Source organism: Rousettus aegyptiacus, unplaced genomic scaffold (assembly GCF_014176215.1).
Source record: "Rousettus aegyptiacus isolate mRouAeg1 unplaced genomic scaffold, mRouAeg1.p scaffold_m13_p_7, whole genome shotgun sequence".
In the NCBI taxonomy this organism is placed as follows: Eukaryota; Metazoa; Chordata; class Mammalia; order Chiroptera; family Pteropodidae; genus Rousettus; species Rousettus aegyptiacus.
Genome location: NW_023416310.1, coordinates 31413766 through 31441584, shown reverse-complemented (window position 1 = coordinate 31441584; position 27819 = coordinate 31413766). Strand labels below are relative to the sequence as shown.

The following is a 27819-nucleotide window of genomic DNA, read 5'->3' as shown; positions in this document are numbered from 1 at the left end:
GATGTACAGATAAAATCTATGACAATTAATATTAAATAACATAATGGAGAATACTGAGAAAATTGAGAAGAAATTAAGAGTAAGAAGATTTTATAATTCTTGTTTAATTTACTTAAAAATCAAAACATGTTTAGCATTTTCTCATTATCTGTGAGGCTTAAAGGAAGAATGTATGATGAAAATAGTAAAAACTGTCCACAGTTTGAATTATTTAAAGACATTTTAGCATGAAGACAAATTTTTTTATTAGGGTTATTCCCAATTTTTGTTTTTATTTTGATATTAAAATGGAAATATTACACAATTCTCTACAGTGCACAGATGCAATAACCATACCTAATCTAAACTTAGGTTTTCTTTTAAAAGTATCATTGTGAATTTTAATTTTTTCCTTTTGTGAATAAAAGTAACAAGGAACATTTACGTTATATGAACAGCTTTATATTAAAAGATATTGCAAAAAGAAGTGGTAATTTAAAATTCTTAACCTGCTCAATAGGACTTCCTGCAATGATGGAAATTTTCATTATCTGTGATGTCCTGTCTGGTAACCAGTGGCCACATGTGGCTATTGAAAATGTGGAATTTGGTTAATAAGACTTAGGAACTAAATTTTAATTTTATTTAATTTAAATTGAAATGTAATTAGTAATATATGTCTGGTGGCTAAGATAGTGGACAGTGCAGTTAGAAAATGCTTCTTTTCTCTTTCAATATGGACAAACATAAAATTAAGAGAGGGAAAGATAGAGAAGTTTAGAATTTATTTAATACTTATTATTAATAGATAAATATCTTTCCAGTGGAGTAAACTATTACACTTAACCCAATGAAGAACATGAGAGTTAGGGGTGCTGACCACTTATGCAGTCACAATCCATGTTTACTTTTGATTCCCCCAAAACTAAACTACTAATAAACTGTCGACCTTAGTAACATAAACAGTCGATTATCATTTAATTTGTATTTCATATATATTGCATTCTGTATTCCTACAATAAAGTAAGCTAAAGGGAAATACTATTAAGAAAATTATAAGAAATAGAAAATACATTTACAGTATTTAACGAAAAGAGTTCACAAATAGGTGAACCCGCATAGTCCAAACCTGTGTTTAAGGGTCAACTGTAGAAGAAAATAATTTTTATTAAGAAAAATATCAAAGTTTGAATTTGTTCATGAAAGCAAGTACTAAATAGACATGCGTGCATGTGTTTGTCAAAGAGCGACACCTGTACTTGTTTTGATGTTTAGGACAGAGTTTATGGATTAAAGTGATTACAATATCATTGTATTGCCATGAATTTTAAAACAACATATAATGAATTATAACTCGATGAGATTATTTTGAAAATTAAATCTTCAATTTGGAACTTGTTTGGGGGAAAATAATGCATACTTTCCAGTAATCAGAAAGCAGTTTATACAAATGTCAAAAAATAGTTGTATCATATTCATATTATTCTATAAAAAGAGCTGCTTTGATTGATGGAGTTAACACTTTGATATGCTTTAAAAGAGCCAACAAAAGAAATTTCTCTATCTTTTAGCATGTTTTCTTAAGCAGTGAATGAACATATCAGGAAAAGATAAGCCAGGGAATTATAAGACGTCCTTAAAAGCTTATATTTGTTGTAATTTGGTTTTATGGATCAGTAAATCAACAGATAAAGGATATATTATTAAATTTCCTGGCCTACTCTTCAACATGGGCTTGCACTAAGTATTGGATATTAACCCAAACTTCTACATGTATGAACTCTTCAAAAATATAGAACTGGTTGTACCTATGAACAAACTATTTTGTTCTTACCCTGTAATATAAAACTTCTTTATTTTAAAAATAAAAAAGAAGTTTGGAGTTTGAATATGTATTTAATTTAATTTTTCTTCCTACTTGATTATTGATTCAAATTTAAAGATTAGAACTTTCTGCTCAGTTCCCAGGAGATTCACCATACAGCATGTATATAAAAAATAATAAAAGTAATGTTTTCATCAGTTTTGCATTTTATAACTTAAATGAAAGAGTAAATATACTTTATGTGGAAAATTAATATTATATTGCTTAATCTTCCAAATATTTGACTTGGAATGAAATTGTCATTTTGGTTCAGATATTTAAAAAAGGAAACAATTCAATATGCTGCAAATGAAATGAACACTTTACTTTAAATTTTAAAAGCAACATGAAATTTGTAGAATAATTCTTTCTTTGTGGAATAATTCTTTCATTAGTAAATGTGTTTGCCTATGGACATTTCTAGTGGTTAGAATATCTATAGGTAAACACATTTACTAATGTGAATCTACTTTTTGCTGTTAAAGTAGGGCAAAGATTTTCTAAGCTTATATTTTTCTTGGAAATAATTTATTCTAATACTACAGGGAAAAAGAATGTTGTGGTATCTTTTTCCTCTGGAAAGGAAATTAACAGTATTAATTTTTTCTTTGGCTTCATAGACTCGATACATAAGTGCAATTAAGAAAGAAATATTTTTCCTAAAATATATCTGTATTCTTTCAGCAGGATCAAAGAAATCATATATACAGTCTTACTCTTTTATTATATTACCTTTTAAAAAAATAATGATAATACACTTTGATAATAGTTCCAGGTATACAACAACTGTAGTAGACTTTCCAGCATTACCCTATATGGTCCAAATTCTTCATGTTCATTTGATTTTTAAAAAAATCTTTGAAGTCTACACAAACTTGGGCAAGAAACCTTAAAACATACTTTCTAGACATTCAAATCTTCTAGTTTCTTTTTGAGTACCTTGGGCAAGTCACCCAACCACCATAATGAGATAACGTAAGGATTATATTAGATAATGTTCATGAAAGTCCATTTAAAGTGGCAAGATGGCTCAAGTATTAGTATATTATTTTTTATTCTTATATATCTTGAACATTTGGAACAAGTTACTTGAGATTTTTGTAAAACATTTTATGAAAATTACACTTACTCTGTTTTCTGCTTTCCAATAATTAAGTCTAAAGAATGAAATAATGTTTTGGATTAACTTGATATTACTGCATTATTTAGGTGGCAAGGGATAGAAAAGTTTCTAGGAAAACCATCAACATAAAAATATTAAATTTAATCATATTAAATTATTAATATTTGACCAATTTTTATCTGAAACAGCAATTTCTTATGTTTCAACCTCAACTGTTATTGGACTAAATTATTTCAGTCTTTGGAGAAGCAGAACAGTTCTTCATGACTATCTTCCTATTAAAATGTCCTCACTGAAAAAGATTATGAGGTAGCTGGTTCATTATAGGTAGCCTTTTTGTTGACTCTTGGAGACTCTTGGAAAATTTTAATATGCTTCATAATTTATTTAGGAAAAAAAAATCTCCAAAACAACCAATCAATCAATCAACTAAACAAACAACCAGTCCAATCTCTTTAAAATGATTTTCAGTGACTTCTATAAACCTTTAAAATTAATTGATTATAAATTATAAAAATATGTAAATATCTTAAGCTTTAAACACTAAAGAAAATGAAAAAAACTAAAAATTCTGAAGAACTAAAAGATCCTTTTAATATTTTATGCATTTTTCCTTCTAGATTATTTGTTAACATGTGCAAAGATTCTATTAAATTAAACCTAACATTTAATAAATTATTTTTTGAAATAAAATTTTGTTTTTGTACATAAGAATATATATATTATTGGCAGGTCAGTTTCATATTGTATGAATCATTTTCTATTTAGTATACACAAGTCTAATATGTTAAGCTCTAAATTTAAGACTTCTTTTTACAATATGCTTTACTTAGTCATATTTTTGTGCAATGCTCCCTTAATTTAATGACAAAATATGTTTGCGTTTTCTCAGAGCTGTTAAACAGATTTGTTTTGGACCAATCTGAGAACCTAAGTATAGATGAGTAAAATCAGAAGTATTTGAAAGTTTGTGAAAAATCTCTGTAATAAAGGATTTGTGAAAAAAAAAGGTATAAATCTAGTATATGTTAGACAGTTCTTTCAAATGAAGGGCCATCAGTGTCCTTTATGAGAAGTTCATCTATTCTCCATTTTAATGTTGGAGAACACAGGACACATTGCAGAATATTCTCTGTCAGTATCACTCAGACCAGAAGTTGTCTCATTTATTTGTTCGTAAGGAAAGTCACATCTGAAAGTCAGTGGCCTATCCGCATAACCGTTTGAAGGGGTGAAATGTTGAATAGGCAGGTAGGGGTGTTTTTAATTTATTCTCCCAACTTCAATCCAAAAACTTTTCTGTTTGACTGTCTAAAATATAATGACTCCAAACTCAGAAAGGAAGTACTGCTCAACTAAATCAACTTTCTTTGGAGAGCCATGTAGCAGTGATTTAACAATTTTTACAACAATGTTAAATGCACTGGTCCTTCCCTAAATCCACCCGTTGCAATAAATATATAAATGTTAACTCTCAAAGTTTGGATGTAGGGAAGAATATAGGCTATAAAAGCGAAGCAAAATCCGTGTAGTAGTTCCTCATGAAAAGAAAATTTTAAATTGTATACAATATAGTTTATGTGAGCCATTCAATATATATTTTAATATATTGGCTAATAACTATTAAATTCCATTAGATCCATTGAACAGCTTAAATACTATAAGAATCTGCCATATAAATTAGCCTTCCTTTCTTCTCTCCCTCCTTCCTTCTCTCCCTTCCTCCCTTAACAAAATGGAGAATTTTGCATTGAATGCCACAGACTTCTTTGTAATTAAACTGGCACTCATGCGAAGCAGAAACACAGGCAGTCTCCAGCTTATGAAAGTGCTATTCCGAAAGTTCTTTGAATAAAAAAGTTGAAACCAGTATCACATTTTCCCATGGCAGCAACATTGTAAGGCAAAGCAAACTTCTCAAACCACTTTACGAAAGGACTCATTAATTCTATAGTATACTTGAATTATAGTATTATACAAAAATATAGTCAGACATCGCCCATCATGTTCCTAGGGAAATGTTTTTTATGGTTTCAAGTGAGATGTCAGTAACATCTCTCTGCTGCAAGTTGATTTAGAAATGCCACTCCTTTTACTCCTGAATAGTGAAGAGAGTAGGGGGAAAAAAAAAATAGCTACTCTCTTTGGCTCTCCTCATGCCCTAGGACCAGGATTAGTAGGCTAAGTGGAGTGTCATTTAGTTGGATTCAAATTAAGTTTCAGAGGCCACCTGTTGAAAAGCATTTTGAAACTAGCCAAATTCCTGCCCAGGCTTTTTCTTTGCTGCCTTAAGCCTTAGTAATGGACCTTTTTGCTTCATTTTCTGGTGAATATCCCTTGGTTCTGGCCAGCATTTCTCTTCCTCTTGCTGACTACTACACAAATCCACAGTCTCAATGATTTCCTCCATTTCCCAGTCCTGGAAACATTCCCAGACTATTGAGACTGCTAACACCCAAAGAAAAATAAAATAAAACAAAGCTCCGTCCTATGCCACCATGGGGACCAGACTGGTGCTTTACTGGCATTTAAGCTCCAAAATCAGAGGTAATGTCTTGAAAGGCAATGTGAGGGGCTAGAAAGGAAAGGACGGAAGGTAGCAAACTCAATGTATGTAAGAAGAAAATAGCTGTTTATTTTGCATTTCTCTTTCTGCCGGCTAGTACTGCCACCAGTTTTGCTACTATGTACCCCACCTTGGAGGGCATAGATCTGGGTCGGATAGCCACCTGCTGTAGGGGCAGTTTTAATGTGGGAGAGGGAGAACCAAAAATTTGAAGGGAACCAGTCACAGGCGACTAGCAGAGAAGGAAGGAACCAAAGAGAAGGAAAGCTCAAGTAGCAACAAATTTTTGGCCAATTTTTAAAATATAGCACATAAGTTGATTACTGCTTGTACATTTAGATGAACACTTTTATATGGCTAAACTTAAAAACTGATCATATAAAAAGGAGTTATTTGTGATATTCTGTTCCAGACTTTATCCACTGATTGTGATTACATTTCTGATTTTCTTTGTATTTAAACAAGCACATTCATTTGCTTACTCATTTTTCTAGAAATATGTAATTAAGATTATGTGCAAAAAAATATTGTCATGATAGATTAAAGTAACGGCCCTTGCATTCTTATAGGCTGGGCCCCAAAGGAAAAATTTTTGTGGAGATGCTCTTTTGAAGTAATTTAAAAACATACAGTGTAACAGTCTGCAGCTTCCCTTCATGTCAGTGCACCGCCATCATTCACAGCATGATTGATATTCTGGTGCCTAATTTCCATCGCCGAGAGGGAAGCATGTCTTATCTGAAAGAAAAATAAAAGTCGAAATATATTTTCCATGGTTTGTATTAATTATTTTCACAATTAAAAGGGGGAAAAAGACTGTGATCTTTGTAAGCGGCATGGTAATTATAGTAAAATTTATTATTAAGAGAGTCACTTTATGTATACAGCATAATTAGGTGAACAGAATTAAGAAGCCAGGGTTTTCGGCATTCCAAACAACTTCCCCTAACTTGACAATGTCTGTAGGTAAGGCTGGATGGGCTGTTTTCTAGATTACATTAAAGCGAAATATACTGCTTTACTTTATACTGTTGGCATGACAATCTCAGCACCTCTCCATTGCTGTTCAAAACCAAATCAGTATTTGATTGCATAAGAATCTACAGAGAAAGTAATAGTTGATGTGATGAGGGAAAAAAAAAAAAGCTATTCTTTTTAATGAGATATTTTTTGTGTTGTCCAAAAGCCAAGCAGAAAGGAGAATGATTGTGAACACCAGAGCTACATCCAAATTCTGAAATAATATGGAATCATCTTTAAGTTTTAAATGAATTAAAACCAACAAATGAATACCAAAGGGATAGAATAGGATGAAACAAGAGATTTTTTTTTTTTATCCTATCATCGAATCTGAAAAATATATGGAGACTCAAGGAAGGTCTGTCCCAAGCCACTTTTCTTCCTCCTCCTCCTCCTCCTCCTCCTCCGCCTCCTCCTTCTCCTCTTCCTCTTCTTATTCTTCTTCTTGTACTTTTAATAGGAGTTAACGTATAACTTTAGTGCTTTGATTTTTTTTTTAATCTAAATCTTCTGAGACAGACCATTTTTCTGAACTCGCTCAACTCAGAATTTGTTTGCATTTGGGACATGACTTAGATTTGCATACAAAGAGTCCCCTCAGTCATGGTTTGCTTAATGAATAAGAGCTCAGAAAGCTGCTAGAAAGGTGGGTGGGATCAACGGCACCAACTGTGTGGCCCTGTGTCTTAGTTAAAACTGAAATGAGAACTTACTTTTAGGGAAGCAAATCAATGACCTTGATTTTATTAGCGCAACTTTCTTTCCTAATTTCTTTCTTAGCACATTTATAAAATTGGTGTTAAGCCTGGACCTATTTTATTTTGTTAGTTTGTTTTTTTATTTTTCTTTTCCTATTAGGCTTCCAGGAAGCATTTTACTAAAACCTCTTTCTGGGATTGTACTACTCACAACCATGTTTGCCAGTTTTTTGCTTATAGAAATGAAACAGTGCTATAGTAATCCATAGACCTTCTCGTCACTTGACTCTCATTTAACTCCCTTAATTTAGTATACTCTACATATTAAATAATCTGTTTAAAATAATATGAGGAATAGAATTCTAAAGGACAGTTAGTATAAAACCAAAGTGTGTCTTAAATATTGAAAGAATCTAGAGTTTTGTATAATTTCCAAAATAAAGCAGTAAAACAAAATTTTAATAGTTGTGTCCATGTCATGTCTGGGTGCCATTGAAAACTAACAAATTCAGTCTAATTTCTTATTTGGTAGCTTGGAAACCAAAACCAAAGAATAAATGTATATCACATACCAGATATTTAAATCATATTAAAAAAAATCTTTTAAAATCAACTCTGGAAAACCAAGTATTTTGTGTAGATATTATTGTTCATATTTATCCACTAGCTGTTTTTAATTATATATTAAGACCATATCAGTAAATATGGCTGTGGTGATATTTCCGTTTCCAGATAATATTTTTAAACAAAATTGACATTTTAAAATTCACTTTTAGTATAATCATTAAAAAATGTATTTGTTGAACCTTATGAAACAATGCATTTGTAGTTTTTCTCTCACATTTCTACATTTGCTGTTGTTTTGTTCTTTATAAACACTTTTGATCAAATGACCACTTTTTAAAAAAAGTGCTGCAAATTAAAGAATGAGACTAGAAATTTCGACATGGATATACTTATCACTGGAAAAATTTTGATAAGTACAGAAACCTTGCTCTCACCCCAATCTCAAAAACAGTTTTCCCTTACATTCCATACCTGATGCTAAACCCTGTGTCTCAAATAGTTTTTGAATTATCTAGTAGGTACTAATGATAGTTTAAATCCATACCCTTACATTGATTATATGTAGAAAATACATAAAAATACACTAGTATATATGTACACGCACATATGGAAATATATTTAAATAAATATATGAAAAAATAAATTTAATATAACTGTATGGAACTTTAAAAGAAAGTTTGCCTAATACTGTCATGATCTTAACTTTATTTATAGTCACACCTGAGACTTAAGTACAAAGTGAATAAATCTCGATAAACTTTTTCTAATGGACGGCTTCCAAATGGACTTGTCTTTCAGTGATTACATTTTCTACTTAACATTTTTAAAAGTTAGCATTTTGATAATTACGATAAATTATCATTCACAATAAAATATGAACACTATAAGCCAAATAAATTTTAGATTGTAGTTGCATAAATTTATGTTACATTTCTTTAAGAAATTGAAGTGTTAGAAATACTTAAAGGCCATAATAATAAATGGATTACCTATTTGGTAGAATTGGAATATCTTTAAGTGAGATTTCATGGCTATTTGCAATGGACTTTCATCCAAGTGCGAATCAGAATTTTGAAACAGGATTTTAGTTTTGTGTAAAATAAAATTTTAAAAGATTTAAAAATAATTCCCTCGAAAAACAATGTCAGTGACATGTAAGAATGATGTTTGCTTTACAAAGAGCAGTGAAAGACTTTTTAAAACTCCTTGCTCAGCACACTGCAATATTACTGAAATTAAGTATCACATTTTTAAAATGCTGCCAGCGGGAAGGAACCTCCTTCCCATGATTTTGTTTCCCCCTTTGAACGGTAGCAATGGAGCATTTGCATGATGTGTTTGGTGCCTTGCATGAGGAAGACATGCAAAGGCAAGGTCCAGTCTGCATGCTGCTTAATGAATGTTTTTCCTTTTCTCTCCCTCCTTGTCATGTGCTTTCAGAAGACAACAATGTGGAAGGTGGGTGCTTTTTACTTTATTTTCCCAACTCTCATTTACCTTTTATTTCTTGGTATTAATAGAGTACATCTCGAATTTAGACGGTAAGTTGAACTTCTTTCTGAGCGTTTGTTGATTTCTGGATTGTATATCACTTTTCATATAGAACACACCCTATCAGTCCCAAATATAGAAAACTCCTCCCACTCTAATTCCAACCCTTGATGAATTTCAGCATCCCATCTGAACCTTAGAATACATGTTGCAGTGTTCTGTATGGAAAAATAATACAATCCTGCTTCTTTTATTTTAAATGAGAAAGAACATAGTGCATGATCCTTTATTTTTTTCTTAATCCAAATGATATATTTTAAAGTTGTTTAGCATTACATCGACTCAAGCCCATTGGTTTAGTTTTAGATGATTTGATTTAAAAAAAGAATGAAAAATAAAGTAGTGACTATAAGCAAGAGGCATCAATTTAGATTAAAAAATAAGACTTTGGCCAGTGGAAATAAAAGCATACGGCGCTCCAACGTGATGACTGGTAAGTATATTTGTAATATTCTGTGTCTGTTAAATAAACTACAGTATTTATTCAAGTTTTTCTAAGATTATCTCAAGGAATTTTGAGAAAGGTGTACATTTTTTTTTCTATAGATTCCAACTAGCTAAACATATTTCAGCATTCTTATCTTTAAAGCGCTCAAATGCATTAGTTAATATGCTGCCAAACAAATCTTTTAAGGATAAATATGTGAAAAGATCTAGATAGAGCAAAGAATTATGTAAGGGAAATTCATATTCTATCAATTTATGTAATTAAGTTATTACAAGAATAATTTACTGATACGTATATGTTTGAAGAAGCATTTAGCATATTTCATTGCAATACTTTGAAATAAAGACATTCTGTAAAAATAATGTACTTTTCTACAGAATGAGAGATTTCTTAGAAAAGGACTTTCCATTGAAGGTTATAGATAAATAGCCAATAGAGTTCTGAGGTTTGATGTTTCGAATAAAGAACAATTCATGGTAATAAAGGTTGATCACTAGCAAAATTTATTATATTATTTGTCATTCTTTAGAGACAATATAGCTGCTTAGGTACTGAATATTTCTGTTCCATTTTTTAATAAGTAAAGTGGATTAAAACTTCAAAAGAAATCATCAGTGATTATCTTTCCAAGTATTGGCTCTGTATAAGGCTTTTGTTTTTCTATACTATAATTATAATAGCATGTGAGTATGCACTTGACATTACCCTGCAGGTCAGATATCTTCCAAAATCAGTCTCATTTATACTGTGCATGTAAATTGAGATTGAAAGTTTCTTTTTAAATATTTTTTTCAACTCCCTTTGCATTTCTTTAATCATCCTGTAAAGTTTCATGTTTTCGTTCTTTTCTCTTTAAATCCACTTGCATTCTAAGGAGTTTTAAAACCAGCCTAATGAGCATGAGTGCTTCTCTTCTCACACACACTCATCCCATGAAAAATTTTTACAAGATTTTCAAAGGATAGGCCCTTATAAATTATTATAATAAAGTTAATTCAATCATAATTTTAATATCTCTATTTGTAACTTGACTTTGGCAATATAGTCGAGCTCCCTTAGTAGTAGAAGATCTAGCATGAGGAATGTCTAGCATGAGTTGAATGTATTCATTTTCATCCCTACTAAGGTGGTGTTAAAAACTGTTAGAGGTGTCTAATATATTTAATAAAAGTTAGATCTGATATAGAGATAATTCCCTGATTTAATGTATAAAAAGTTATAAACTGTTATTAAGAAATATATATATAGTAGTTTTAAAAGTGAAATTAATTGAAAAATTGTGTAACTCGGACAGATAAGCCACTATTCCTAAGCATATAAAATATCATGAATCACCAACAGATCATAAACTTTCCAATCTGCCTATGTGATTTTTTTTGGTTAAAATCACTTAGGAAATATAAAAAGAGATTAGATTACAGAATCCTTAAACTCCTGTGTTGAATAATTTTTACATTGTGATTATATGATTATAATTGTATCTGCCCGACAAGGATGTTTAAATACCCCTAAACTTTGAAGAAAATAATACTGATTATTTCAGTATTGATGCAAGTTATGCATAATGTTATGTTGCTCAAATAAAGTCTGAAACATGTTTGAAATAACACTGGGAAATATAAATTTTATTAAAATTATATTGCTCTAATATTTTTCCATATTATTGAAATATACACAGATTGAAGGGTAGCTTTATTTTTGAATTTATAATAAAGAACTAGGAACTGTGTCTTTCCCCAAAAAGTATCTACTTGGATAGTGAAAGAAGTTTTTAAAGAACATTAGAAATATTCTTTAAAAAAGGAGTGATCTTCAACCTGAAGCTAATTGTCAAGCAAGAGATAATAAATAATTTAAATAAAGGGAATTCAATATTCTTTTAGAAAACTTCCTTGATGAAATGATATTTTTCATATTTGTGTATATACTGTATAATCATTTAAATTAACTCATAGCTTAGTATTTAAGTAACATTTAAATAAAATGCTGAATAGTTTTGTTCTTCATGGAAAATTATTTGAGCCTATTTAAAGCTGATCCATTATTTCTTCAAAACATTCTGTAGTAAATTCTAACTTTTCAACTGCATGTCTAATGATCTTTTTTTGTATTTGAACAAGCTTAGTCAACTGCTACATGTGTCAGACAAGGAGACATTTCTGCATTATCATTTCAATGTGACTAAGGATTTTTTTAAATTTAATTTTGAAACTTCTCATTTTTTGATGAGGGGAAAAAGATCAGACCCAGCCCATATTTCAGGTATTCCTTTGGGTTTTTAAATATCTGATTTTATCACCAAAGAATGACAGGCCCTGTGGGGGTAGTGTTCAAAACAGTCTCATTAAAGGGCATGAAGGGCAGATGCAATATTTAGGGGATTGGTTGGATTTTAAGTCATACTCTTATGCTCTTGATTGTTCCAACTGATGCATAGAAGAAATACACAGTGCAGCATATGCCAGTGTTTAAATTGCAGTTCTATAACTCTTTGCCCCAAAGCATTCCAACCAGGGGTTGAAAGAATGCTTTTTGATTTGCCTCTGTGATACAGACATGTCTCATAGGAAAAACAATGTCTGTCACTGAACATTTTTTGTCATCGTGACAATCCTGCCTTCCCATGCTCCCTTGTTTATTGCTGACTGTGCTCTTGTTTCCCTTCAAGGTCTGGCGCACCTGATGATGGGCGACCAAGGTATGGGCTCTGTTCCTTTTCCACTCTGCTTTCAGTGTTTTCTTGTTTCGTAGCTGCTTTCAAACCATCAGTGCCAAGGATGGGAAAATGCTTGCGAATTATCTGGCTGCAAATTAAATACATAACTTTTGTTCACATTTTTCCATGTGTTTCTCTCCCCTTTGTTCGATGGTTTGATTTTGGTTTGCTCCTTTGACTTTTATTTTTGTTCATTCTTTGCACTATAATATTTATAAATAAATGAGACATAAAAACTTGTAATTGAAAGTTCCCATACATTTATCAGCAAACACAGTTAAAGGTAGTTAAAGGAAAGAAGAACCATGAGAAATTAATATCTGAAAAAGGATATGCAGTTTAATCAATTGTACCAAAAAGAGTCCATTTTTCACCCATGCATGGCAGTTTGGAAACATGCAGACATCTTTGGCTTCTGGCTTCTAGAATGCTGAGTTTAGTGTTCCACAGAATCAATATTTCTTTTACCTATAGCCATTGTATATCTCCTTTTTGTGTAATTTTTAAAGCGAGCATGGGCTTTCTAGTTTCTTTGCATGTATTACCTTTAAAAAAAGGCAAATTTCTTAACATGTGCTTATTGTATCTCCATTTGTTTTCAAACCCTTGTTTATACTTTCTTGGCTTGTTTAATTTTCAAAGAGTAGCACATATACATATATTCATAATTCTTATTGTTGTTTCTCTCCTCTTTATTCTCTTTGTATGGAAACCCTTTCTTCATGGAACCATTTCATCAAACCCATAGGTAAAAGTAAAGGTATTACATTATTTTATTTCTCCTTAATATCATCTGTATGAATTACAGTATGTCTAAGTTATGCAAATGTATTTAGACCTTTTGGCATTTGTGATGGGCACTGGGAGGTAGGTATGAGTATAATGAATATTTTATGAATTTAAGGTAAGAAAAATCCATCAAAATGTTTCACTGTGTTTTTTACTTACTCTTTAGAGTGATTCGTTTCATGTCAGCTGCTTATATAATTAGCGTATTTAAAAATTAGCTACGGGTTTTGGTGTCAGCTTTTACAGTATCATTTAATGGTGGTTAAATGCTGAGCATAGTCACTGTGCATATGTCATCTTCAAACATTTAACTCTGGACCACACCTGCCCTAGCTATTCTGCATTGGGATGTAAGTCTGAGCATGTGCACTTTGAAATGGTACTGCTATGGGCTCATCACCTTGCTGTCTGCTATATGTCATATATGCACATTAACTCCGTGATAACCTGCAAAGGCAGTATTGTGAAGGAGAGAAAAAAAGGAGCAAGAGAAACCTGTTCTTTCTTCTGTGCATACACGCTAACTTTGTTCTGAGAATGTTTTTGGTCTAGTATACATCTCTGCATCATTTGGTAAGTCAGGCATGTGTACTCTTTTGACAGCATCGGTGCCATATTTAAAAGCATGTGCAATTCACCATTTAGAATCATCCACATTGTGTTTAGTGCTTTCATTAAAAGGAATATATGGTATGCAGTGTGATAAATATGTATACTCACCTTTAAATTAAACATTTTAAATTGTGTGTTAGTGACTGTGTCCTTGGTCTCCAGTTTTTTGGGTTTTGGTTTTGGTTTTGGTTATTTTGAACACAGGATTGTGTTTTATCCTTGAATTTTCTGAAACTTTCTTATGCTCTGAATCTTAATCTGGCTAATTGGGACCAAAGCTCACAGTTCTGCTCCTTTCTGTTTGTGTCATCTAAGAGGAAAACTTTTCTGCTTACAAAAACACCTGAACATGAGCCAGACAATAAGTAAGAAATGATATCAAAGTTTTAAAGGTATAAAATAGAGCTTTAGAAACAAATGTGTTTGGATACTTTGAGCTAATAAAAAGAACATATGATATTGAAGTTTGTGTTTTGGTCAATCATTTTCAGTAATATAATTTAATCTCATTTTAAGCCTTCCAGCAACTGCGCAAATGACAGTAGGCATTGGTTCTTTTGGAGATTTTATTATTTGGGATAATTCTTCAACTTTTTTTTGAGGCCAAACTGATATTGACTTGTCTTTCTTAAGTGGGCATTTCCTACCATGTTCCTTAGTATAAGACTCAGGATGGAATAGCAGGAACTGTATATTTTACTAGCTGAGTGGTTTATCTATATGAATTTGTATATGTTCATGTATATGTCTATATGAATGAATGTATATACACAAACTTTCTGAATACGCACATGCATACACACACACACACACACACACACACATATATATTCATTATGTTGTAAAAGGTAACTCTTAAAAATGATTTTCTAATTAAATAACTAACCCTAAATAAGGAATAATTATTGTTTATACTTAGCTGATATTTGTTTCAGTGTAATTTATTTTAAGTGTCTCTTAATTTCATTCAGTTTTACTGTCAGCCTTAAATGTTTTCTGTTGACATGAGTGTCAAACATATTTTTACTTCAATTCTCATCAAATTGTATTCCTCAATCAGCACAGCACTACAGAAGATAGGAATTTGGTTTCCCTTTATATTCTTCTGTTACTAGAACCATGAGGCTTTTTGATGTTAAATGGGGAACAAAGATTTAAGATGGACTTGAGTATTTTGCAAATCAGAGTGGTCCCTTTATATTTTGGTTTATTAGATATATGTAAATGAGAAATGTGATTTATGTCTTCTTTAATTGCATATTAATTCAACAAATCTGCATTCTAGAAAAAAAGTATGATCTTGACTAGGACATGGTATCTGCATTCAGAGTGTCAATATAATGAGATAAACACATGTGGACAAGTTAGTGTAAATGACAGAATGGAAGTGCTGTAAGAGTAGTAAAAAGTGATCTGCTTTCATAAAGGTAAAGATAAGATGAATCAGGGTCTCCCTTAGGCAGATACCTTTGCCTTGTGCCACCTCTTGGAAAATCAAAAAATGTCTAGCAACTTTACACTGTAGCTTCTTATCTCAGGTTAAAGTCTACTTATACATAAAATAAGTGTTATTTATTTAGACCTGCTTAGTCTAAAATAACTAATTTGCATTGTAAATTCATGCCTCCTAAAACTTTCTATCACAAAATAATCCTGGAGAATTTTTCTTGACACAACTTTTCTCTTTAGGAGTAGTGAATCAAGAGCCTCTGGAATGAATATCTGTGGATTAATATCTTTCTTTTTAGAATCCAGAAGCAAAATTGGATTCAAGAACTTTACTGTTATCATTGTTATTTCTTCCGTATGAATTCTTACATATTTTCTAAATTTTATAATACCCAGTGATACATGAATGCAAATCATTAAAAAAAATTAAAGAAAGAAAGAAAGAAATAACTCATCCAAAGAGAATATTCCTTTTGATAACCTCTTCCTCCAACTCCCCAGTCTTCTCTCTAGAGGTAAGCACTGGTATCATTTTGTGGTGTATCCTTACAGAATTGGTGTGGATCCTTCCATATGCCCTAATTAATTTTTCTAGGTTTGGAGACTGAAAAGCCCCTTATGATTTGTACATGGCAAAAACAGTGAAGTCAGCTGGAGACATGTTAAGGATCACTGCTGTGTGCTGGCAGAACTCTAATGAGTGAAATGGACGCTTTCTCACTCTTCCCATAGGCCACTATGCCTCATATTTTCGATTGGTCATTTTATTTCAGACTCTAGAGTCAATTATTTGGATTTGTTTTCTTGTTTTATAAATAAGGATATGTCTCTTTTAACTGGATACAGTTAAGAATAAACTTCGTTTCCATAAATTATAGCTTTTTTTTTTTTTTTTGCGATAGCTAAAGAGATTATCTAGAACAAACTTCACTTCTGTTATTTGTGGCTATATGGATTCAAATGATCTTTGTGAAATTGTGGTTACTTTTTTTTAGGCTTGAAATTTGTCAACAGTATCATTAGGACCATAGATAATGCTATCTTTGTTCTCCATTCTATTTAGAATTTAGGTTTATCTATTTGTCTGGGAATTTAGTTGTTTTTTGGTTTTTTGTTTGTTTGTTTTCTGTGTATGTTTAACTGGTCATGTCATTCTAACAATTGCTTTATCTGTTTATTTTTTACCTTAATGGCTATCTGAGAGGAATGTGTGACCATTTAAATAAGAAAATGTTAAAGTAGGTTATACTGCAAATCCAGCTATCATGGCTGGTTAATAGTGCAGGAGCACAGGTTAATAATTGTCAGTTAAATGTTGGTGCTTTGATTTTATTTTCCTTCATAGCAATGATCATAATTGCAATTGCATATTTATATAAGTGATTATATATTTGATATCAACTTTTCCTAGTAGGCTGTAAGCTCCATGAGAGCAGGAAGGATGTATTTTTGACCATTGTATTTCTTTTTGACTATTGTATTTCCAGATATTTTTCATACTGTATCTTGAATTTTCCATTTTCACGATTAAGTATGTGTGGGGGGATGGGTGGCATATTGGAGGAGGCAGAGGTGAAGAAGGTTGTGAAGGGTTTGGAGTAAACAAAGTAGTTGGTAGAAAAGAAAGGGGAAACTTATTCAAATAACTAAAAAGAATTGTAGCAACAGATTACATGGAATCCCTTGTCTCTGTCTTCCTATCATTTATATCTTTTTCCAAAGTTGCAATACATCTTTTCAGTAAGGCATCATTCTCATATCATTTTAATGTGCCTTAGCATATGTACAGCAGTGGGTATGTAAGAAAATAAAGTCAATGAATTTTTGTATTTAAGGGTTTTCAAAAATTTTAATGCGATTCACTGTCACAGTAGCAAATAATCAAATTTTATTTTTTTTTTAATTTTCACTATCCATGTGATAGCAAGTACAGGAATTTTCCTAAAATTCAGATCTGTTGTTATACTACTATATGTGGTTTCCATGAGTTATTTATTTTAAATCTCACTGTATCAACTGTGATAATATGTAAGACCTGTGTTTAAATGGGGTTTGGATTGTAAACTTTCAAAAAAGCCAAAATTTGAGTCTTAGCTTGTAATATGAGTGTATTTGCTATTCCTTGCATTCATAAATCCTAACAGCATATTTGAAAAATAAATGTTCATTCTGCTCTTTTGTGTGAACATTTGTTTGATTATCCAAGTTTCTCATGTTACTAGAAGACCAAGGTAGTACAACTGTCAAGCATATAATTACACACTTTGTAAATGCCTATATTGTATTGTTTTAGTGAAAATGAAGATCTTTGAATAGAATAATTTATAAAGAAAGTAAAAATAGATTTTTTCAAACCTAACTGTGTTAATATCTAGATATAATGGACTCTACTAACAACTAATTGATAAACAATATCAAGGGTTATGTTGTAAAGCTGTGTCTGTAATGTCATACCAAAACTAATATTCAATTATATTTACACTTAAGATAGACTAGATATTATTAATACTTAGAGAGGAGTAAAGCATTTAGTATTTATATACTTTTTTTTTTCATTTTCATGATTTTTGGTGTTCTTTCAACTCTAGCATTGCTATAAACCTAATTTGTCTGTTACTTCCCATCACAAACATCATGATGCATATTTATTTTATAATATTTGAGTACATTTGCTATCATTTTTGATATAAAACTAATTTCGAAAATGTTTCTCTTTAGTATGGCTTCTTAAATCATATTTCCTCCTTTAGCTTCAAAATATTAAGTATTCTGCATTTTTTAGAAACATCTGTGTTATTGACAGAATCTTACTTCATTGAAATGCCTGTGTTAATGCATATGCAAACTAAGAAATACTTAATTTTGGATTATCTATTATGACTTCTACTGTTGCAGTACTGAATACTCTTCGATCACAGCCACAGAATGAGAAAAGACCAGAATTTCATTATATAAAGTTAGTTCTTAAATATCTTCTTCCTCGATAGGCTATATATAGAAGGCTATGTGACTATTTAGAAATGATATTTATTTTGCATTTCTTCTTTAGCCTTCATGCCCATCAATTCTGGATGCAATCAACAAAAGTTACTTGAAGAGTAAATATTTACATGTTTCCTCTTGCTGCAATTTAATCAATTTTGTCATTATATTTATTATTAATAAAAGTTCTAGCTCCTTTGTATCTCTGCACTCTTGGCTCTGTGATAGGAAGTGTTCCACATATTTATACATTCTATAAATAATGATGGCATTGGATAACTGATAATCTAAACAACTGTTTTATTAGACTTGTAGTAGATTAATTTATTCTCAGAGAAGAGCATAGAAAAGACATTCGACAGTTGCCAATTTAAAGAATGAGGTGGTATAAGTATAAATGTAGATGCTTTACTGAAATAGATCATAAATAGGAAAACACTTAAATTATATAGCATGCTAGATTTTAAAAGGATTTTTCCTCAACCAAAATAATGGTTTTATCTTATTTATACATTAAAAAAAAAATTTTGCAACCAGATTAAAAAAAAAAGCATCAACAGATTTAGGCTGATAAAAGGATATTTCTTAAATTTTGTTGGCCAGTGATTTTAGAGAACAATGTAATTTCCCAGAGTGCTTAGTTCATATAGTAAAGAACTTTGAATCTTTAGTTAGCATTATGGTATTTTGGAGTAGAGAAGAACATTACAAATCATCTAGAAAAAAAAAAACTGTTGACACTCTGAAATATAAGGCATGATAGGAGTTATTGCTTATAATAATAGGCAAAACATTATAGAAATTTTGATCTAAAATAACTGTTATGGAATAACCAACCTTAAGGAGACTTTAAAGACTTTCATCCACTTACATGCCAATAATCATGAAACACTGTTTCACCCTCTTATTTTGACAAAATAAACTTAAAGGTAGTGTGAAGGAAAACAACCGTAGAGTATAGGATGCTTTTGCTTCTCTCTTTTGGTGAGTAAAACTCCACCTTTTAACACATGAGCAATATATATTGTGTGGTGGGCAATAGTACAAATAGTACAAAGAATTATTGGTACAATGAAGCATTAAAGGTTGATTCTACTCAGTTGAAATTATTTAGATATTTCTGTAACTCTTCACACTTTCAAATTTCTTTTGCATACAATAATGAAGCCGAAACGGACTTGTCTCCCCTTTGGCTAAGTACTACTGTTTGGATTAAAAATTATGGGCTGAAGGGGACATATAGGTAAATAATTTCTCACAGATTGGAAGTACCATCCAGAGAAAACTTTGTTGTGAATTAATGTTTTGTCTTACTAATGACAGGGTGATATATGAGTTGCACTTATACTAAGCAGTTAGTCACCCGAAGACCAAATTTTCAAGGAAAAGCTAATTAAGGAGTTCATGTTTGAGATAAGTATCTTTCCTGGAAAAATAATGTGTACTTTCAGATACTTATATAATTGGCTAATACCCTCACATCCTTCAAGATTTTGATCAAATGGCACCTTCTCAAGAGACTTGTCCTCACCATCCTATTTAAAACTATAATTCGCTCCTCTCTTGAACTCGCATACCCCAATCTAGTTTCTGTCTCATAACAATTATTTTAACATACCGAAACTGTTTTTTACTTATCTTGTTTACTGTTTATTATCTGTCTTTTTCCCATCAGAATTTAAGAGGGCAGAGATTTCTGCTCTGCCTTGATGTATCTCGAGGGCCCTTAGAACAGTGACCGGCAGGTAATCAATAATTCTGTGTAATGACTGACTGACTAGCTGATTGGCTAAACAAGTGTATAAAATTTCCTTTTAGAGCTTGCATTGGATATTATTTCTTCTTTCTCATAATACACTGACTTTCACATTTCTCTTTCCTTTTTACATCAAGGTTATTCTTCCTATGAAGAACAAATAAAATCAATAAGATGAAAATTTTCTCCTTAAACTGGGAGTGAAAAGGACTCAGACTTGACTCTTTTTATCTTTCTTGTTTCCTGCTCAATTTAGGTGGTCTCAGAGAATTTGAAAGGGATTAAAAAACCACTCCAACCACTGATGGTCATGCACATCCTTTTAATTGCTCTAATATTCAGTCTTAAAGAAATATTTCTTTAAGGGGGCAGTAATTTATCTCAGTGTGTCTCTCTGTGAATGTAGGTAATAGGAAGAGGCTCTTGGAAGTTCAGTTTCTAAATAACATGTGACTTTTGGGCAGTATCTTTTGGCTGTGACTGAGAGAAAATTTCAAAGAATGAAGTGGATCCACTGTACTTTATGTTCATGTAGTTTATCTTGTGTTTCTAACATTAAAAGAAATAGATTCAATCTTCTCAGGTCCTCCAATAGCTATATACATCCAAAGGGCTTTTGACTTTTGTCTAGTCCAGGGATAAATGATCATATATTTAACTAAAATGATTTATTATATGGTACAAGTATCCAGCCAGCTGTCTGATGCCTTGGAACCTGTGTAGAAGAGCTACAATGGTTGGAAATCTCTGAATTATAATCCAACCACAAAAGGTAGATAGATGATAGATAGATAGATAGATAGATAGATAGATAGATAGATAGACAGACAGACAGTTAGATAGATGGATGGATAGATGATAGATAGGTAATGAGAATGGTTTCATTCAATCTTAGTCATTATTACTGAAATCATGTAGGCTATTTTTCTTTATGTGGGACTGTGACACTGTAAAATCATAGCTATTCAGAATGGATTCTTGTAAGTTTTTAACATTAAGAACTATAAACATGTGGGTAATAATAGTTACTTTTTTCAGGACATGTCTTTACACATTTGAATAATATCTGCTTATACAAAATGTACATTCCACTAAACGCAGTTTTTCCTTTTCTGCTTGCTTTGTTTGCCTATGAATTGCCATGTGCTTCTGACCACATGATGGCTCATTCAGAATAGTAGAAACCAAAGTAATCTCCAGTAATTATCAGTATTTCCTTTTTTTTTTTATCACATAGCTCAGATATAGACCAGATAATAAGACTACTGAGATAATAGATAATTAAGGAAATAAAAATGACTCAAGTTTTATATGAAGTTTCTAAGCACTATTTTATTTTTTGGCCTGAATTACCTGGTCAACTGACCCAGTTTTTCATTTTATTTTCTGTGCTTACCATTATAAGGCAATAGACATGGAGAAAATTAAATTACTCCATTCAAGGAAACAATCGAATTTAGATTGGGCTAAAGTGCTGCCAGAAGGATGGAAATCCCTGAATTAACCAACTGTGATTTCAGTTCACAGGGAAATACTTGTTCCCAAAGTAACCATAGGTTTTTGCAGATTGCTAGTGGAAAAATGTGCCAGAAATCTTCTGCTAGACTTAGTGAACAGATATTTTTCATGCTATGCTGACTTAAAGGAATTATGTGATAGCTTGTTATGGCTGTCTTTCTAGTGTTTATTTGTCTAAATAAAAGAATATGTTATCTGTCGATCAGCAGAGCATACATTTTAAATTGCTTCCCTAGCAGTGAGGTTGGATTTGCACTAACACATCTGTATTTGCTGTGATCATTGTCATTCTTTGTGAGATGACTAGGTGAAAGGATGAGCCAGTCATTCAATGCACTGGAAAGAGAGGAAAGCTAATTGGTCCAAAAGAAATCCAAAACTTGGACTGACGAACAGGAAGACAATTTGACTTGGAAATTTGCCCTCTCATTGTTCATAAGAAATAATGTTGTGACCTACTAGGCAAAGTCACAGTCTCTTTTTTCTTCAACTACTTCAAATATGTCATTCTCTAATTAGGATATCTTATATAAATAAGGACTGCTGTGTTTAAACAAGGCTGGTCAAATAGCTACTTCACTGCTAGAACACCTGAACAGTCTCTTGGCCACAGCAAACCTTGACCTTATTACCGTTGTTCTGACCCACTGGTTCTCAGGTTCACTGCCTAGCTCTCTTCCACTCCTAACCACCTGGGCACATTTTAAAAAATTCAAATTTGATTTAACATAATTTTATGCAATAGGTATATGGTGGATCAGAATCCTGTATGTAAAAACAAACAAACAAACAAACAAACAAAACCTTTCAACTCCGCCATAAGCTTCTAAAGCACAGCTATTTTGTGGAGAGTAATACCAACTCAGAGAATTAGCTTTTGCCCTCTAAGAGTTGTTCCTTTGTTCTTTTTCTTGCAGGTGCATGTGAAACTCGATAATGCCATCCCCATTATTCTGCATTGAAAGACTTTTCTTATTAATAAAAATAATTATCTTTTTTTTAAGAGAAGTTGGTTCATTATGAAAAGACTGAGAAAGAAGATGTGATTACTCAATTAAGGCCTACCTTTTACCTTTGAAACTAGAGAGTTGGTTTTCAAACTAGTAAAGATGTCACTGGGCTCTTCCAAACCTTGTGGTAAAGGTCATCAAAACTTTCATTGTGTAGAATTCAGACATGTGATATAGAAAAAGAAAAAAAATCAAACCGAATATGCATAAACATTTAAACTTTTTACGTGATGTCCACCCATGGATTCTTTGTAATATATTTTAGGATCATTGTTCATATTAGACCATGATAAAGAGATCCAGACAAAGGGAAAGAGCTAACAACAAATACTGAGCTCACATAAAACAAGCAAACAAAAAGCCCACAAATATATCTCTATACAATGGAAAAAAGATAATTATAATGAGTTTTTTTCTTTTCTGGAGATTATGGTGAGAAAGGCATTAAGTAAAACGAGGAATATGTCATTTCTACAAAGGTCATGCTTTAGGGATTAGAAATTTGGTCCCTAGAGTCTATTAAAAAAGAAGAGATAATGTTCTGATGAGGCATTTTAGAAATAACAGATACAGGCATAGAAATTATATGGAGATGTAAGATTTTTAAAAAATCTTCAGAAGGAAGTGGTTATAAGAGTGATGTGAGTAAAAGAAGCAGCAGGGAGAGGAGTGCTAAAGGTGAGAAAGCCAACTTCTGGGCAGGAGCTGGGAAGAGATGATCATATGATTACTGTGACAGCATGACATCATTTTTACTAGTAAAAAAGATGGAAGGAGTTATGATAACAGCCTCAGAGGGCAACTTCAGGAGCTCATAAAGCTCTATACATAAATGGTTACATATTTCATGTGATTTGGGGGAACACCTGAAAGCTTCCTCTGGCCTAAGATAAATCTCAGTAGCCCTGTACTGTTGCAAAAAATAATAAAATAAAATAGAATACAGTATTTGAAAGTGATCCATACTTTTAATTGTAAGTCAAATATAGTTCGACTATTGATAAGTCATTAAAATAAAATTAATTTTCAAGGAAAACAAAAGATAACTTAAAATCACAGAGTACACAGAAGAAAGATTTTTTTAAAAGGTCAGACGTTCTTTATATACATATTTTAAAGGCTCATTGAGTCACAGATGTTGAGAAAAAAAAGTAATGTGAAAGAGGGCAGAACAAAGAGGGAAAAAGTAGAAAATGAAAAATGTTTTTTGTGTGTGTGGTATATTCATTTCATTTTATAGTAACTTTTATTACTGTTAATACAAAAAAAAAAATATTTGAAATGAGCCTAAGAGCGCTGATCAAAAAATAATTGTCATCTTTTTGCCTCTAAATAACAAAGATGTTTTCTTTTATTTTTTAATTTCTTTAATTAGACTATTAAGATTCTGTGTAACATAAACTAGTTTTAGCATAAATCGGATAAGCCTTTTGTTCTAGATGGTACAATAAGAAAAAGCTCAGCTTACTCTTGACTTGTTTTGCTTAATTGCTTTACTTTATTAAAAAAGAATACACAACCAGAGGGTAGGGTGTAGGGGAGGTCATATGGGGTAAAGGGGGTCAAATGTGTGGTGACAGAAAGAAATCTAACTATGAGAGGCGAACATGCAGTGCAAATATATATATATATATATGCACCTTACTGTTAAAGTGTACAGCTGAAACTTACTGGATTTTGTTAACTAATGTTACCATAAAAATAATCAATCAATCAAGTAATTAATTAATTAATTAATTAATTTTTAAAAGAGAGAGACTATACAATGTAAAAAACTGTAACTCCTTTGAATTTCTTCTTAGGATGTATTTTGGAACATTAGAAATTACATAGAAGTTATGAGAGCGATACTTATGAGAGAGTAAATGAAGTTTGGCAGGGGGATGGGGAAATTATTCATGTAACTTGGTAGGTGTGTTAATACTTTGGACCTAGAGATAATATTTAGTTAAAAATAATTTACTAGGAGTTAGAAAATATCTGTCAATGTGTCCTAAACCAAGATAATTATGAAATTTACTAAAATCAGAGAATCACAGTAATTAAATTGGAAGAGGACTTAATAGAATAATAAATTTTACTAGATGTTAGAAGTCTCTTAGCCCAAATGCCTGCTCAACAAACTCTTCTGATAGTTCTGTGATGGGTAATGATCCAGACTGTTTACCTGTGTAAAAAGAGGTTGTACTTGCTACCTCACAAAGTAACAATCTTTTAAAGAAGAGTTTTAGTTATTAAAGAGTTTTTTCTTTACTTGAATCAAAATCTGCCTGACAAAACTATTGCCAATTAGCCATCTGCACATTGTTATTGTTGCTTCCTAAGATATTTATTGAGTTTCTCCAGATACTTATGTGCTTGGTGTTTTCAATTATCTGGACTTAAACACAGTCTGTCAAATTTCTCATCTAATTTATAAAATACTTTCTATAAATACAACCCTCGCTCTCATACCCAAATCCAAATTTTTCTTTTCCTAATTTTATATCTTCAGTTTCTAAAACTGAAACCATTTTTCGCAGTGTTGAAATCCTTTCCATATCTTTCTTGGCCATCTCCTCCTGGTCTGGACATACTCTAAAGGTCAGGTTATCTCTTAAAGTCAAGTCCAGAATTAATCACAGTACCCTAGTCGAATGAGTAGGGCACAGTAAAATGAAAGCATTCCCTGTTTCTGGAAATAATTATATCTACGGTAAAGGGGTGTGTGTGTGTGTGTGTGTGTGTGTGTGTGTGTGTGTGTGTGTGTGTGTGAGAGTGTGTGTGTGTTGTATGTGTTTTTGTGTTTGTGTTTGGTCAGTTTATCATTTGTTAAGTCACTGAATTTTTAGTCATTTGAAACCTAAGTTTTTCCACATGAACTGCTTGTAAACTCACCCTTTCCATTCCACACTCAACATTTACTGTAGTGAGCTACTTCAAAGCATGAAACATTTTTATTTGATTCTATCTTCAGTTGTTAAAAATATATATATATCTTCTCAGTGACCCATGTAAGAGGCCAGAAATACAAAATTAAATAACACGTGGAATAAGGCGAGGTATCTGTCCTAGAGAGATTTATAGCTCAATAATAGATAAACATATTTTTACATGTAAGTCCTTTCAACAGTTAAAGCTTTAGGATAGAAATTATTTAGAAGGATCAACATTCCTCATTAGCTGAATCTTATAGAATGATTGGGTGTTCACTAGATTGACATGGTTGGATAGTGTATTTGTTTTCTGTCAATGCCATAACAAGTCTCATAAATATAACATCTTAACATGAGTTTATTATCTTATAGATAATAAAGGTCAGAAGTCCAATGTGGGTCTCACTGGGCTAAACTCAATGTGCCAGCAGAGCAGTGTTTTTTTCTGGAGGGTCTAGGAGTGAATTGGCTTTCTCTCTTTTCCAGCTTTTTAAGGCTTGAAAAAAGTTACAGTTACGATCCCTTTCTTCTGTTTCCAAAGCCAGCAGTCTTGAAAGTCTCTGACCATTCTTTTGTAGTCACATTTCCCTCAAACTCTTCTGTTTTGTTTGTTTGTTTTTGTTTGTTTTTTAGGAGTTTGTGATTACACCTGGCCCACCTGGATAATTCATAATACTGTCTGTATCCCAAATTTAATTATATCTGCAATCTTAATTTCTTTTGCCATGCAACCCAACATATTCACAAGTTCTGGGGATTAAGATGTGGATAGCTTTAAAGTGCCATTATTTCTGTATACCATAGGTAGACATATAAAAGCAAAAGAAAAATGTAAGTAAAGTCATGATACTATGATAGAGAAGTGCTGATTCTAAAAATTAGAAGCAATTGAACATAAATGGAATAAGATCCTATTAGAGAAACCAATAAGGATTAAGATGATGAAAAGCCTCAAAGAGCAAGACAAAGTTTGCTTTTTAGAAAGATTACTCTGGAAAAACAACAAGAAGAAAACAAAACCAAAACAAAACAAAACAAAAACACCAGATATGAGGAGTGCAAAACTAAAGGTAAGAAAACAGCAAAACAACTATGATTTAGTTAAGAAAGACATCAATGGCTTATACTTTTAGATAGTGTCAGTGATGGAGAAGACCGAAGAGATTTGCTACATCCTAAAGAGTTGGGTTCAACAGGACTCATTGATTAAAGGTAGGAGTGAGGATAAGACTAGAGTCATGACTGACTCTTAGTTTTCCATCCTAAGTCTCTGGGTGAATGGTGGTGTCATTCACGAAGACAGTGAGGATGGAGAGGAGATGGAGGGAAAAATATCTAGATCTCTGTTTTAATTCATGGATAAAACCAGTCAACAATTTGGAACCTTAACATATAATGCCATCCTTTCGCCATCTGCAAATATGATTTGCATCCACTTGATTTTTTATATTGATTTGTTTTTTGTTGTTTTCTTTTAAGTGGATAAAAATGTGGTACAAAATAGAGTCATCAAGATGCTGTTGGGGACTTGCAATTCTATAACCACTGTTACATCAATCTGAATTCTATGAATAATGTCATTCAACCAGTTTTGACTCTGTCCTATTAGTCAGATCATATTTCTGTATATATTTCAAAATCTACCTTAAAAATGTTAGTCATATGCCTTGCTTAAATACTTAATACACTCTGTCAAAATCATGACTCAGTGTTGGGAAAGTAATTTGTATTCGGTAGTTATAAATATTTGGATAATTAATTCATCAGTAGTGATAAATATTTAGGTAATTATTTCACTAAATCTTTCACTTTAATAAATACACTTATCTGGTGCACTCTGTGTGTAAGGTTGTAAAGCCCTTTGTAGATCATAAATACTACATAGAACCAAAGATTAATTCTTACTTGAATGAAGAAAATTCCTGGAAGAAATAATAGTTGAACCAGAAGAGGTGAGAAGTGAGAATAGACTTACCAGGGAAGGGAGTGCCTGGAAGAAAGAACATGATCAAAACAAAACAAAACAAACAAACAAAAAAACACTGAAACAGCATCATTCTGACCATGAAATGATGGGATTAAAACACAGTTCTAGCTAGAAGAGAGGTTTAGAATCAAAGGACTGGTAGCATTCTGGTCCATGGCTGTAGTTATTTTTAATGGAAGTTAAATACTTAGGGCAGGATATAGACTTATACAATCTCTGTATCTCCACAGTCTCTGTAACTCCCTACTTTGCCCTAACCAGAATCAAAC

General features: G+C 31.8%; 1 protein-coding gene across 28 annotated transcripts in view; it reads left to right on the top strand.

Annotated features, from left to right (window-relative positions):
• The window catches only part of NRXN1 (neurexin 1), a 1005516-nt gene that overhangs the window by 89430 nt on the left and 888267 nt on the right, over window positions 1–27819 (top strand). For 16 of the 28 annotated variants that reach the window (XM_036224871.1, XM_036224867.1, XM_036224869.1 and 13 more), the window contains exons 3-5: window positions 9258–9275; window positions 12485–12514; window positions 13281–13292. The exons of 5 other annotated variants lie outside the window; for them this stretch is intronic. In XM_036224871.1, coding sequence (XP_036080764.1) covers window positions 9258–9275; window positions 12485–12514; window positions 13281–13292 — 60 coding nt within the window. The remainder of the gene's footprint in view (window positions 1–9257; window positions 9276–12484; window positions 12515–13280; window positions 13293–27819) is intronic. 7 more of the 28 variants (XM_036224887.1, XM_036224885.1, XM_036224880.1 and 4 more) reach the window with 2 other exon arrangements.